Source organism: Oncorhynchus keta, chromosome 34 (assembly GCF_023373465.1).
Source record: "Oncorhynchus keta strain PuntledgeMale-10-30-2019 chromosome 34, Oket_V2, whole genome shotgun sequence".
Classification (NCBI taxonomy): domain Eukaryota; kingdom Metazoa; phylum Chordata; class Actinopteri; order Salmoniformes; family Salmonidae; genus Oncorhynchus; species Oncorhynchus keta.
The window spans coordinates 16,785,828-16,800,726 of NC_068454.1; the positions used below are offsets into that span (position 1 = coordinate 16,785,828).

At 42.2% G+C, this 14,899-nt stretch overlaps 1 protein-coding gene and 1 pseudogene across 2 annotated transcripts; both read right to left on the minus strand.

The window, feature by feature from the left end:
* Positions 1-359: 359 nt before the first annotated feature.
* Positions 360-6,558, minus strand: LOC118366787 (inhibitor of growth protein 1-like). Of its 2 annotated transcripts, none has more exons than XM_035749464.2 (4): positions 6,403-6,558; positions 5,899-6,063; positions 5,352-5,500; positions 360-1,232 (listed from the first exon to the last, which is right to left on the minus strand). In XM_035749464.2, exons 2-4 carry the CDS (start codon positions 6,035-6,037, stop codon positions 594-596), a joined length of 927 nt encoding a protein of 308 aa, XP_035605357.1. In that variant the 5' UTR covers positions 6,038-6,063; positions 6,403-6,558; the 3' UTR covers positions 360-593. The 2 variants fall into 2 exon arrangements, with proteins under 2 accessions (XP_035605357.1, XP_035605358.1); XM_035749465.2 differs by lacking the exon at positions 6,403-6,558 and adding an exon at positions 6,206-6,366.
* A 237-nt stretch (positions 6,559-6,795) lies between these two features.
* LOC118366617 (uncharacterized) lies at positions 6,796-14,685 on the minus strand (annotated as a pseudogene).
* Between the last annotated feature and the right edge of the window lie 214 nt (positions 14,686-14,899).

Here is a 14,899-nt window from a genome sequence, read left to right on the forward strand (position 1 = left end):
GCAGAGGGGGATATGTCATTTGCAGAACCTCTTGGTAAGGATTTTAGGCTAGGTTTCTATATGATGTAAAATTGGCTTTCATAAATACTTTTTGATTTAATACTATATAGTTGGACTAGATACATTTAATTCACCTTACTGGTGTCAAGTGAAAGTCCTCACGAACACAGGCCCATTGCCAAGGGGATTTGATGTCACACACTCCATAAAACATTTCCAACTTAACCAAGAGATGATTAAGTGTCTTCAATGCCTTTTGCTAGGGCAGTTCTATCAGTAATGGCACTTCAAGCAAAGGGCAATCACATCTCAGATACAAAGACAATTCAACAGGAAGTTCATAGATGTATTGCACAATCTTCGATTCATTTTTTATTTGTTCAGAAGAGCATTAAGGTTGCATGCATGATACAGCAACGTCAATCATTGGTGTGGCTATTCGATAAAATAATCTCTGTCGTGAACCAGGATGTCCATCTTCCAGTACAGCATTTACTAAAATAAGTCCCTCTTTCCAATTCATTTTCAAACAGCATTGGGAGTAGAAAAAAACTAGTCTAACATGACAATGTCCGCTGGGCTAGGTAGAGAAGCTACCTGTTGTAGGCCCTTTCCTTCTTCGCCCTCTCTAGGGCCTTGTCCATTGTCTTCTCATTCTCGCCCCTGCATTTGGGGCAGAACCACTTCCCCTTGGGCTTGTGATGTAGCGCCACACAGGAGAAGTGGAACCACTCGATGAGACACTCGTCGTTATCACAGCCAATCATCTCACCGTAGGATACCTGTTCACACAGGCAGTAAGTGGGCTCGTCTGGGTCGATGGGCAGGTCTAGGGGTGACACCTCCCTCTCTGACTTGCCCTTTGACCTCTTCTTCTTCTTGGACGACAACGTATTGGCCCTCTTCTCTCTGGGCACCCCCATGGCCACCTCATCCACATGACCCATGCTTCCATAGCTCTCCCAATTCTCTCCGCTTTTCTGCCGCCGTGACCGTTTCCCGCCAGACTTGTCCCCCCCGCCGACTGAGCACAGTGTCACCTCGTCACGCCTCTTGTCATGGTGACCAGCTTTGCCCGGAGTTGTTGATGTTTCTGCCAACGGCGCTATGGAGGCTGCAGTCGTTGTCATGGCAGTTGATGTGGGTACATGGGTATCAGGGTTCTCCTTGGAGGCGTGGAGAAGCTCAGAATGCCAGTCCACCTGTCTGCTACAGTTCTCCACCAACTCCACCTGGAACAGTACATAGTGAGTATGTGTGTAATATATATATATATATAACACACTGTGGGTTTTGATCAGTGAGGTGACATGCAGTACCAGTCAAAAGTTTGGATAACCCACTCATTCCAGTTTTTTATTTTTTTACATTGTAGAATAAGACAAATTATGAAATAACACATGGAATCAAGTAGTAACCATTTTTTTACATCAAAATATATTTGAGATTCTTCAAAGTAGCCACCCTTTGCTTTGGACAATATTGGCAACCTCTCAACAAGGTTAATGAGGTAGTTAACTGGAATGAATTTCAATTAACAGGTGTGCCTTGTTAGTTAATTTGATCCAATCAGTTGTTGCGACAAGATAGGGTTGTTACACAGAACATTTCCAAAAATGGCTTAAGACCAAGTCCATATTATCGCAAGAACAGCTCAAATAAGCAAAGAGAAACGACAGTCCATCATTACTTTAAGACATGAAGGTTAGTCGATGCGGAAAATGTCAAGAACTTTTCAAGTTTCTTCAAGTACAGTCGCAAAAACCATCAAGCGCTATGATGAAACTGGCTCTCATGAGGACCGCCAAAGGAAGACCCAGAGTTACCTCTGCTGCAGAGGATAAGTTCACTTGAATTACCAGCCTCAGAAATTACAGCCCAAATAAATCCTTTCGAGTTCAAGAGACACATCCCAACATCAACTATTCAGAGGAGACTGTCAATTGCTGCAAAGAAACTACTAAAATGATGCCAATAAGAGACTTGCTTGGGCCAATTTGAGATTTCTTGTTTCCAACCCGTGTGTGTTTGAGATGCAGAGTAGGTGAACGGATGATCTCCTCATGTGTGGTTCCCACAGTGAAGCATGGAGGAAAGTGGTGCGATGGTGCTTTGCTGGTGACACTGTCTTATGTATTTAGAATTCAAGACACACTTAACCAGCATGGCTTCCATAGCATTCTGCAGCAATAAGCCATCCCATCTGGTTTGCACATATACCGGTATTGATGCAGTGACCAGTTTGGGTTTTTACTTCACCAGTATTTGAATGTTTGGTTTGTTAAATGTGATACGCCATGTGTGTAGTATGAGCTAAAAATAAGGACGCGCGACAACGAGATTCTAGCTCCAGCCTGTTTATTAACCTAACCCTCGCATGTCATATATAGGTACGGATATCCCCAAGGGACATCCTACAACAATGTGTAATGTTAGTTTACTTCGCTACTTAAATCATCTCTCTCCGCCCTGTTCTCCGTTCCACACACAGCCACGCCCCCTGTCACTGAAGGAGCGCATTTGACTTTCCTCAACCACGAGACACTTGCGTTCAGTCAAGAATGCGGTTTTCACTTTGCTTATAAATAATCAACTAGCGTTCTATAATGACACTATACGTTTGTGTTTCTTACATCAGTAAACAGCTAGTTTGTCAATTTCTTAGCAGGTTGCCCTAAAACTTGTGGGACGCTAATTATTAGCCGCTAATGCTAATAGCTTCTGAGTAAGAGCAAACGTAGCTAGCTAATAAAGGTGATTGTGTAGACCTAAATCAGCATGTTGTTTGTGCAACAGCATCTTCTAAATCAATGAGGAATATGCAAAGCAAGAATGCTAGCTTCATGAAAACATGCAACGTAGCCAAAGCTCATAGGGTCCCCTATGAAACACTTATCAAAACTTTAGTTCCTACCCTGTCACAATAACGCCTTCCTGGCATTTTAATTAGTTGCCATCTTAAACAATGTATTCAAAATGCCCACTATTATATTCTAACTATAGAATTAGAATAGTCATTATATTTCCAAGATTCCAACAGTTTTGCTCTAATTCGCAAGTGAAATCACAATTGCAACATTTGGTTTTTTAAAAAGTCCTCGATTATTTGCCCATATCATGCAGCCCTATGTGGCAGTGTGGGAATTCTCAATTGAGCAGTGGTTGTAAAGTACTTAAGTAGTACTTGAAAGTGTTTTTTACTTAAGTCTTTTTTTGGGGTATATGTACATTATTTTTACTCCATACATTTTCTCTGACACCTAAAAGTACTCATTACATTTTGAATGCTTAGCAGGACAGGAAAATGGTCCAATTCACACAATTGTCAAGAGAATATCCCAGGTCATCTAATGCCTCTGATCTGGCAGACTCAAACACAAATGCTTTGTTTGTAAATTATATCTGAGTGTTTGAGTGGTGCCCCTGGCTATCTGTAAATAAAAACAAGAAAATGGTGCCACCTGGTTAAGGAATTTTAAACTATTTATACTTTTACTTTGATAGCTAAGTACATTTTATCAATTACATTTACTTTTGGTACTTAAGTATATCTAAAACCAAATACTTTTAGACATTTACTCAAGTTGTATTTTACAGGGTGAATACCGTTTACTTGAGTAATTTTATATTAATGTATCTTTACTTTTACTCAAGTATGATAATTGGGTACTTTTTCCACCACTGCAACTGGGTGCAGGGAATGCAGAAGTGATAAGTGCTGAAATGTGTTTTGGTTGAAGTTGAATTGAACAGTATAAAACAATCAGAATGGAGAAAGACTCATTGAAATCACATAGAATGTACGTGTTGCCACCCTAGGATCACTCACTACTCACAAAGCAAACATAGAACTTTGATTATTCAAAACTAAAAATACCATATTCTAATATTTTTGCCATATCACTTAGCCCTAAGTGGGACTGTTTTTCAACAGGACAATGACCAAAACACACCTCCAGGCTGTGTAAGGGTTATTTGACCAAGGAGAGTGATGGACTGCTGCATCAGATGACCTGGCCTCTACAATCACCTGACCTCAACCCAATACCTCAACCCAATTGAGATGGTTTGGGGTGAATTGGACCGCAGAGTTAAGGACAGCAGCAAACAAGTGCACAGCTTGTGGGGGAATTCCTTCAAGACTGTTGGAAAAGCATTTTGGTTGAGAGCATGCCAAGCATGTGCAAAGCTGTCATCAAGGCAAAGGGTGGCTACTTTGAAGAATCTCAAATATATTTAGATTTGTTTAATACTTTGTTGGTTACTACATGATTCCAGATGTGTTATTTCATAGTTTAGATGTCTTCACTATTATTCTACAATGTAGAAAATATTAGAAATAAAGAAAACCCCTTGAATGTGTAGGTGTCCAAACCTTTGACTGGTATTGCAAGTTGGTCAAGGAGAGTGACCAATATGGGCTTTGTTGCAGCCTCATCCATCAATATTATTGCTTTTCAGGTTGGAAAATCACTAATCCTGAAGAAGTTTGTCCTGTCCGCAGGACAGTTGAGCTAACGTAGGCTGATGTGATTAGCATGAGGTTGTAAGAAACAAAACAAAAAAGATTCCCAGGACTTAGACATATCTGATATGGGCAGAAAGTTTAAATTCTTGTTAATCTAACTGCACTGTCCAATCTACAGTAGCTATTAGAGTGAAATAATACCATGTTATTGTTTGAGAAGAGTGCACAATTATGAACTTGAAAATGTATGAATAAACCAATAAGGCACATTTGGGCAGTCTTGATACAACATTTTGAATAGATATGCAAGATTTCACTGCATCACTCAGACTTTGCACATAAAGTGCTGCTATATATGTGGTCCTTCTGTAGCACAGTTGGTAGAGCATGGCGCTTGTAACGCCAGGGTAGTGGGTTCGATTCCCGGGACCACCCATACGTAGAATGTATGCACACATGACTGTAAGTCGCTTTGGATAAAAGCATCTGCTAAATGGCATATATTATTATTATTATATTATATAGTGGCCAAAGTCTGAAATGCACCTGGGCAAGAATAATTCATTATGCCCTTTCGATTGCATTTAAAAAATGGTACAGAAAAAAATAAAAACTTTTCTTCCTTTTGCATTTTCTTTTACCAGATCTAATGTGTTATATTCTCTTACATTCCTTTCACATTTTCACAAACTTCAAAGTGTTTCCTTTCAAATGGTATCAATAATACACATATCCATGCTTCAGGGCCTGAGCTACAGGCAGGTAGATTTAGGCATGTCATTTTAGGCGAAAATTGAAAAAGTGGTTTAAGCAAAGTTCATATAAAAGGGGAGACACTTTTGACCATAAACAATAATAGAGGCAGCCAGCCACGTTCACGCACCATCTGCCCAGCAATCTGGATCTTCTCATCTCCCAGCTCCTGGCTGCGGATAAGAGCTCTCTGGATGGCCAGCTGAAGTCTATGCCGCTGGAGAGGGTCGGACTCCCGACTGTAGCGATCATAAACGTCATCCAGCTCTTGCAGGCCATCTGAGGCAGGCAGGCGGGCCATAGGATGCAAGAGATAGAACAAACATGGCCCATAGATAGCGTAAAGTGGATGGAGTGGCAGTTTTATTATGGAGCTAAACAAACGTGTATTACTCTAGTAAGCTAAATACAGTTACATAACTTGAAACGAATATTGTTTTAATTTGACATAGAATAGTAGACACCTTTTATTCAAATTGTAACTTAATCGAATGATACAAGCTAGCTAGCCTGTGCATCTGGACGCCAGTACCCAGCTACTGCTAGAAACTAGCAGCGTAACTTCAGCTTGCTAGGTTAACAGACTAGTAGCAGTTATGTAAACTGGCTATATTGATTACCGTTACCTAGCAGGTAGCTAGCAAAGTTGGTCAGTGGATGAAACGTGAACGATTTACCTTGATACGTCGCATCAATTTCCTTCATAAGCGACACACTCCTCTGTAGGTCGAAAGGCAGTGATTCGACCATATCCAAATATTCTTCCACATAATTTGAAACGACGTGGACCGGGTCGCCGTTAGCCGGATTTAACATTCTCGTCAGTCAATGTCCACACAAAGCTGTCCACAAAAAAAATCAAATGTTACACAGAACATCCTTCTACAACATTATGGCACACAGAACATCCGAAACTCAATTCTACAGTACACGTTGGGCGAATAAATAACACATATTTGCAATCTCTTTTACGTTTAAGCTGACCTTTTACCTCACTGTATCCATGAAACCTAGTTCCACTATCTAACGTTTAACAGGAGGAAGCTTCAGGCTCTTATAGAGCCTACTGTGTTAGCGAACTAGCTACCATTAGCTAGTAGCAGTAACGTTGTTACAGCCTTCATACTGATTACGGTCTGAACACGCTAATGAAGCAATGCAAACGACCCATTTTTACTCACCAGAAACGTTATATTTTTCCGCTTACTGAAGCTCATACAATGTATTCAATCCAACTGGAGAATATTCTAACGGTGCATTGATTAGAGCGTGAAGAACAGTAAACTTGAGTTGAACAAATAAAGCGGTGTTTTGCGCATGCGCATCCTGTGAAACAAACTCGGCATGTGTCGATTTGTTTTTTTGTGAAGATACTTTTTCGGCAACGACGTTTGAATCGGTTTTTAAGTCTATTGTTTTAATGCATTTAGTTTACAATTATGCAGATCTTGCGAAAATGGTTGATGCCTGACATGTTGATGTTACATCTTAGCTTGATACAGTTCCATAGTTTTGCTCTGATGTTATGAAGGCGATAACCCGCCATATCGTAAATACAATGTATGCGCCCTCAGGTGGCAGTATGACAGAATGGCAATTATTTAAAATGTAAACAAAGTTTCTCTCCATCGCAGGCATTTCGCACTGTTTGAGCTGACAGTTATCATTGATACATTGGATAATCTAACTCTGTGCAACACTGTGAGGGAGGTAGAAGACAGAACAAAGCAGTTAACTTTCAAACAACATTTTAATATTTACAATGTAAAAGATGTTTATGACAAAAACAGGAGACCACACCGGTGCCATACTGTCACTAAGATTCTATTCCGGATGACAGTAAAGATAGAGAATGGATTCTCAGGATTCCCATGGAAGAGTGTGTCGTTATGTCTATGTACAGTATGTATGCATGTATGTAAGTGTATGTACAGTACGTATGTGAGTATCTTGGACCCCTGTAGACCGTTCTCAGCTCTCAAATAGTTTTTTGAAGGCGTAGCTGATCTCCTGGATCATGTCTGTGGTGGTGGTGGCTCGCCAATGTTTGTGAAAGGCCTGTCTGTTACACTGTCTGGTCAGAGAACAGGCCCCGAACACTGCCACCACTGACGGGTTCACACTGAGGCAGAGATTGGAGAACATATTACAGTTACGGCAATGACAAATAAACTGTCCAATTAGGCCAACTAAGTAACAATGGCAGCCCCTTCTAATGTTCTCATATAACTATATTCATTTTGGCCATGTCAGTGTTTAAGCACATAATGGTAATGAATATGGTACCTTTTGGTCATGTCTGCTGAGGAGGTGTATGCCCAGTGTGCCAGCACTCCCAGAGAGCCAGATAGAAGGTCACCTTGTCCCCCACACCTACACCCGCTGCCCTCCTGTCTGCACAAGATCACTGGACGTCACAGAGACACAGGACAGTCAGAGCTTTACAGGAAATTGTGTGAATGTCGCATTTAGTCTAAGTGTAGCTGTGCGTGACAGACACTAACCCTTGTTGCCGTCAGTGATAAGGTCGTCCTCCCCCTTGAGCACCACAGTCAGGTTGCCCATGGCAACACTGAGCTCCATGGCACTCCTCTGATGGTCACTGCTATCCAGAGGCTCATGGTGCTGAAAAAGACAGACAGACAGTAGGATAATGATAAACACACAACACACACAGAGCTGAACTGGCAGACTCACCATAGCCTCATACAAATGGGTGAATTCCATGTAGTTGGGAGTGAGGATGCCCTTCTTGTACTCTTGGATGACTGATGGTTGCTGAGCAACCAGCCACAGCCCGTCCTATTGGTGGAACATACAATCACTGCACATATTTGTGAAGAAATCTAAATCTATTAACAAAGTGAAAATCTGTTTTGTGTACAGTACTTACTGCATCAATAACTATAGGGATATCTCTTGTTTTGGACTTCTCAATTACTTCCTGAAGAGAAAAAAAGAGTCATGAAAACATTGGTAATATGTCAACTGTCAACTAAAATTGACTGTTTGTGTGTGTGTGTGTTTTCAGTGTCCCATGTGCCTTGGCGGTTTTCAGCAGCATTTTGTCTCTGCCCAGCCCCGGGCCCACCACCAGGCAGTGAAGTCTGGGGAGCCATTTCTCTATCTCCTCCACTGCATTGGGGCTGTCCCTATAGATAATATTAACACAGTTATCATCAACAAAGACATCCATTATATGCACACCACTTACAAATAGGCTTCCATTCCGAGACAGAACTTACAGCACAGGATGAACTATGAGCTCCGGACTGTAGGATTTGATCACCGTCGCTGCAGCTTTAGCGCAGAATACGTGTGACACGTCGGCCCCCTGGGAAGTGATACAGCAGAGGTTTTGTCGTCATATCAATGTCTCCACCAGAGTAAAAAATGACACAGGACCAAGAAAGCTACTTTGTGCTTACCACTTTCAATGCAGAGATAGCAGCAAAGTACAGAGCTCCTGTATACCTTACCATGACAAGAAAAACAATCAGAAAGAAGGATGGAACGAAAGAAGGATACAAAGAAGAACATTTTAGAATATCTTTACCTCGCACAATATGGGTATACTCCAGAAAACCTTAATTTAGAAATCCAAGTTGAAGGTGGGGCTGGGTCACTTGGATAATTTACTCCTGACATCCCCCAATAATCGCAATCCGCCCAGCTTGGCCTTTGTGCTTTTTAGACGTAAACTGAGGGACTATATTCTTCACCAGTGGAAGGATATCATCCATTCCTCAGCGTGCTGCTGTCCCAAGGGAGAAGGAGCGCTCGAGGACTGAAAAAGGAGAGAGAAGTATTCAGAGTTTACTTAAAACTTGTCGCTTCCCTGCGCTAACTGCTTGTGTGTCCATTTAGTTCAGCCTAGATGTGTTTGTTGGTCTGTTTCAGCCTTATTCAGTTACGTTTGACCTGCTTGTTGACAAGCAGTCTCACCAGAGCTGGCCATTGGTTAAACACAGGCCAACTGAGTAAGAGAAGCAAATACCTAAACCTGCGTTGGACTGTGGTTCACTGTGGTAGCTGGGCCACTCAACCTGGGATTGGGGCGAGCGGACTCGGCGGTGACTCGACCGACCACGCCTCATTTGGCCAGAGGCGGACATGGGCACACCTCGCTGCATGGTGGACTCCATGGTATTCAGAGCAGGCGGCATTGCTGTGTTTGGGGTAGCTGTGGCGATAGGGTTCCTGGTGGCGATGCTGGAAAACATCTGTCCCAACACCTGGAGCATGTGGAGCTCGCGGGCATGTTTGGCTTCTCGCCGGTGGTCCTCGGCCTGCAGACGCTGCTCCTCCATCTGGTAGAAGCTCTGCTCAGCCTCGGCACTTTGCTCCAGGAGGCGCTTCGTCACACTGTCCAGGGCCAGGTTGGCGTGCCGCTTCTTGGGTCGCTTGGAGGATGGCCCACCAGCTGACTGGCTGCTGATTTGTCTGACTGTAGTGCCTGTTGAGGAGTGGATGGAGGTTTGAGAGCTGCCACTGTGGTAGTATTGGTATACTAGCTATGGTTGATTTCGCAAATACGGGCACTTTTTGGATGTTTTTGAAAATGAAACCTCTTGAAACTGTTTTTTAAATCTATGTGAATATTTTCTTCACTCTATTTGGAAACAAGATCAAATAGTAGCTGAGACCATACTATTTAAGAGTAGAAAGATTTTTTATAGGTTTCCCCAAATACCTGAGGGGAAATGTCAATACCACCACGTGATAAAATTGTCCATATATGCCTTGATGATACTCAGAAACATGCAGTTACCACATCAACATCTTAATATTTGACATTTTAGGAATTATCTTAAGAACAAGCATATAAAAAGGTTCACATATGGGAATCATAATATCAATTGTAATTTTAATCCACATTTACCGTGATGGTAATGACAGTGTGGTGGAAATTACATTTCATATAAAACCTATTCAAAATACCATTAAATATTTTGAACGTCACAGTTGTACATGTTTCATTTTATTGAAGATATAGAACACAATTCAAAACCTCAAAAAACAAAAGGTTACATGCCTCAAGAACTTAAAGTGTATTTTAGAACAATTGTTAGATTCAATGCATTAGGCAGAAATACATCTACAAGGTTGTAAACACTAGTTGACATTAAACAAATTGTTGTTCACTGGCTGCAGTATATTGATTCAGGCTCATGAGACAGGTATGTGCTCACTCAAGAATCTATTGCTTAACGAGAGAGCAAATTTCCTCCCAGACTGCGCCATCAGGCATCATATGCCCTTTTGTCACTGGATGAGGCTCAGGGACAAGCCCAAGCACATTCTCTGGTTGGTACCATACAATTTCCTCTCTCGTTGGCCAAAATAATCTGTTTGCTCTCACACGACTCATCGTCTTGACTAGAGCACTGCTCTCTGCATCAACATCTTGTATAATACCAGGGTAAGGGTATTCATATTTCACAACACACCACTTTCCAATCAGTCTCTCATGTATGTCTGCAATGGGAGGTTTTGCACTACAAAATAGTTGTGGTGCTGTACAGGTTGAAGTGAAGATTGTGCTTTGTCTGCCTCTGAATTATCACGGTCTGTGGCCCAAAACAATCACAGATGTGGAGTTGAGCACCAACAACTGAGAGCTCTCCATGTGATTTGTCCTGTAATGGCAGTGATGATCTGTAAACAACATAGAACATTTCTTAAATTGATGAATATACAGGAAATCTCTAACACGTTCTGTTAACACCTTCAGTAAACACTTACATGACTTAGAATGAAAAGATAGTGATTTGAAAATCTACAATTTGATCTACATTTTGTAATTACAAATCTATAGTTTTACATGAAACATATTACCTGGTGTATTGTCATTGTTCCACGGATCGTCTCAATACGATCTGGAAGCAGAGGATCAATATTCTCAATCTCTTGCTCTGTGACGTAAAAGAGCTTCACATTTGACTGCTCTTTGGAAAGTTCCTCGTAGAACCCTTCCATTCTGAAGGTCATTTCCTCTTGCCACCATGGAATCAACTTCTCTTCACAGCTGCACCAATTTTATACGCAGGACCTTTCCCATGTCCAGACTCCAAAGAATCCCATGTGACCTTCTGAAAGCCCAGTTGAAATGGAATTGTGCTCAGGTAGAATAAATTATTCTTGAATCTGTACTGTGTGGTTGGTGCATCTATTACAACATGGAAGACAGTGGCAGATGGATTCCACTCATGAAGGTGGCAGAGAACTTTGGAGAGATGACTGATACATTTTGCCATTACCACCACATTGCCATTACCACCACATTGTCCTTACCATCACAGTTCATTATGTGGTGGTAATTACATGTGGTGGGAAATACATTTTTACAGTATTTGGTCATAAAGAGCAGGGATTCTTGCATGAAGTCGAACATCAAGCATACAATGTATCCTAAATCATTATTGGAAATTATAGCCTATTTGATAATGACGTACAATATCTCAAAACATATTTACCTTTATTTTCTCTCATTTCCTGGCATCAAACTCTGAATCTCCCTCAATGAGCTCCACTGTCTCTATTCATATCCATAATAACCAAGTACAAACTTAAAAAAAAATATATATTATGTAATTTGCTTGTCCTCGCAGTGGCAGACCACGTGTAACAACACCTGCACAGGATCGGTACATCCGAACATCACACCTGTGGGCTTGTAGGCCTGTTGTAAGGCAGGTCCTCACCAGACATCAACAGCAACAACGTTGCCTATGGACACAAACCCACCATCGCTGGACCAGACAAGACTGGCAAAAAAGTGCTCTTCACTGATGAGTCACGGTTTTGTCTCACCAGGGGTGATGGTCAGATTCACGTTTATCGTCCAAACAACGAGCGTTACACCGAGGCCTGTACTCTGGAGCGGGATCGGTTTGGAGGTGGAGAGTCCGTCATGGTCTGGGGCTGTGTCACAACATCATCGGCCTGAGCTTGTTGTCATTGCAGGCAATCTCAACGCTGTGCGTTACAGGGAAGACATCCTCCTCCCTCATTTGGTACCCTTCCTGCAGGCTCATCCTGACATGACCCTCCAGCATGTCAATGCCACCAGCCATACTGCTCGTTCTGTGCGTGATTTCCTGCAAGACAGGAATGTCAGTGTTCTGCCATGGCCAGCGAAGAGCCCGGATCTCAATCCCATTGAGCACATCTGGGATCTGTTGGATCGGTGGGTGAAGGCCAGGGTCATTCCTCCCAGAAATGTCCAGGAACTTGCAGGTGCCTTGGTGGAAGAGTGGGGTAACATCTCACAGCAAGAACTGGGAAATCTGGTGCAGTCCATGAGGAGGAGATGCACTGCAGTACTTAATGCAGCTGGTGGCCACACCAGATACTGACTGTTACTTTTGATTTATTTTGACCCTGCCTTTGTTCAGGGCCACATTATTGCATATCTGTTAGTCACGTCTGTGGAACTTGTTCAGTTTGTCTCAGTTGTTGAATCTTGTTATGTTCAAACAAATATTTACACATGTTAACTTTGCTGAAAATAAACACAGTTGACAGTGAGAGGACATTTATTTTTTTGCTGAGTTTATATAGTTTCCATTTGACTCTTTTTTTAAATCAGGTGCATTAAATATTTTCTAATTATCAAGACTTCTGTAAGGGTAATACATAGCAGAATGTCAAAAGTCAGTGTGAGACTGGGCAAAAAAACATGCAAAAACTGTGGAATCCAGACATTAAATGCTTTAGGAAATAAAATGAAACACTGAAAGCTGAAAAATAAGTTACAGTAATTTTACTCTACTTAATGGGTGTGAAATAATAAATTGTATCTTAAAAATCAAACCCTGCCACACAAAAAGGCCTGTATTTGCAAAATAATCCATATAATAACAATGTAACGTCATGCCATACTAATGGTACTTACTATTTCCCACTGTCACAGGGATGGGAGGGTATTCGAGCTTCACTTGGGTTTCTGGGTAGGAGCTTTCCCCTGTGCTCTCCAAGTATGGGTCCTGTGGAGGGAGAGTCTGTGTCCACTTCCTCCTCGGTCTCATCCCCCACGGCCCCACTGTCTAACAACTCCTGGGGGTCAATCTGGGTACGGCAGCTTAGTATCGTCTCCATGGCATCGTAGAACTTGCAGATTTTGTGGTATTGTCCGTTGTTCCTCAGGTTGCCCTCCTTGGCCAGGATAAACTGCCTTTTCAGGCTTTTGATTCGCACCCTACACTGCTCTGGGGTTCTTTCGAACCCCATTAATTCCCAACCTTCTGGCGACGTCGCGGTAGACATGACTGTTTCGGAAGTTTCCGCCCAACTCCGTCTGGATATCCCGCTCCCCCCAGATATTCAGCAAGGTTCTGGTTTCGACATCCGACCAGAGAAAGCCCCGTGTTGAATTGGCGAGCATAATTATCAGGTGCGAGAACAACTGATGCGTCATTTCTTTTAAAGCATGCAGTACGGTCAGAACAGCAAGAAATGTTACCAAGTCAGCTGGTGAACAAGACTAGCTAGCTAGCAGCAGGAACCCTTATCAAACCTCGACATTCAGAGCCTGATTAAGAAAGGCTAGGTAACAGGTAACATTTTACCTGGACATGGATGGTGCACATTCAGCAGCCATATGTTGTTTTTCATACAATGGAGATTAGTGTCTGCAAAACTGATTATGGGCCCCCACCATACACTCAAGTACCGCAACATAAACGGTCATTGATATCCGGAATCCTTGGGACGTCACTACGCCCTTTGAAGTTGAAATGCAAAATAGTTAAGGTAGGGTTAGGGTTTAAGGTAGGGACGTCCCAAGGATTCCGAATAGCACTGACCTAAAACAACCGCCAGGGACAGCATGTGTACTACATCACAGGGCTCACAGAGCTCCACTGGGCCCTAAAGGAAATTAGGACGCTTCAGGGAATGTGGTGTATAAAAAGTGACAGCGACATCATTTAAAAAAGCAGTACAGTAATTTTTGTTTCCACTTTAACTTCATCGTTCATATAGGTTACAGCAATCAACAGTAGAGGCAAAAGACAACCAAATATCCAAGTTCCATGTTTGCATGATTCGGTCATGCTCTTGCGAGCCTATTAGAGACCGTAGGTAAACCGTGTAATGAGAGGCGGCGCGCACACACGGACAGTTCTTTCTTAGACACGAATTGTGTGTTACTGCTGAAAATAGGATATATAGACGCTTCACTGGGATGAGATGCGCTAAAAGATCCAAACAAAAACAGGAAGTGTGTTGATAGGAGCATAAAGCTAGATAAAGGACTTCGAGTAAGTAGACAATGGACCTGATCGGACAGCTCAGAGCCTCTGCTCTTTTCTGCCCATAAGAAACATTTGGATTGGTGGAAGAGGCAGGGCAGGAGCAAGGAAGGAGGGTGGTCAGTTTCGCCTTTTTTATTTCCCCGGCATTAGTTTGTGGTGTTTCGCTTTGAAAATAGAAGTAAAAAATAAATAAAAAATATAAAAGTTAAAAATATATGTGCCAATATAGGTCTGACAGCGATCTCCATTTTGAAGTAGTTCATTTTCTTCTTCACGATTGGCTGATCCCTCCTGATGTCCTGGTTGGACATGACTCCAACAGGGTTATCAGGAGGGATCAGCCAATAAAGTCGGACATTCCACCCAGTTGACTACATTAAAATGGTGGAAGCCCTCAATGGCTCTTTTCATGCTAAAATGG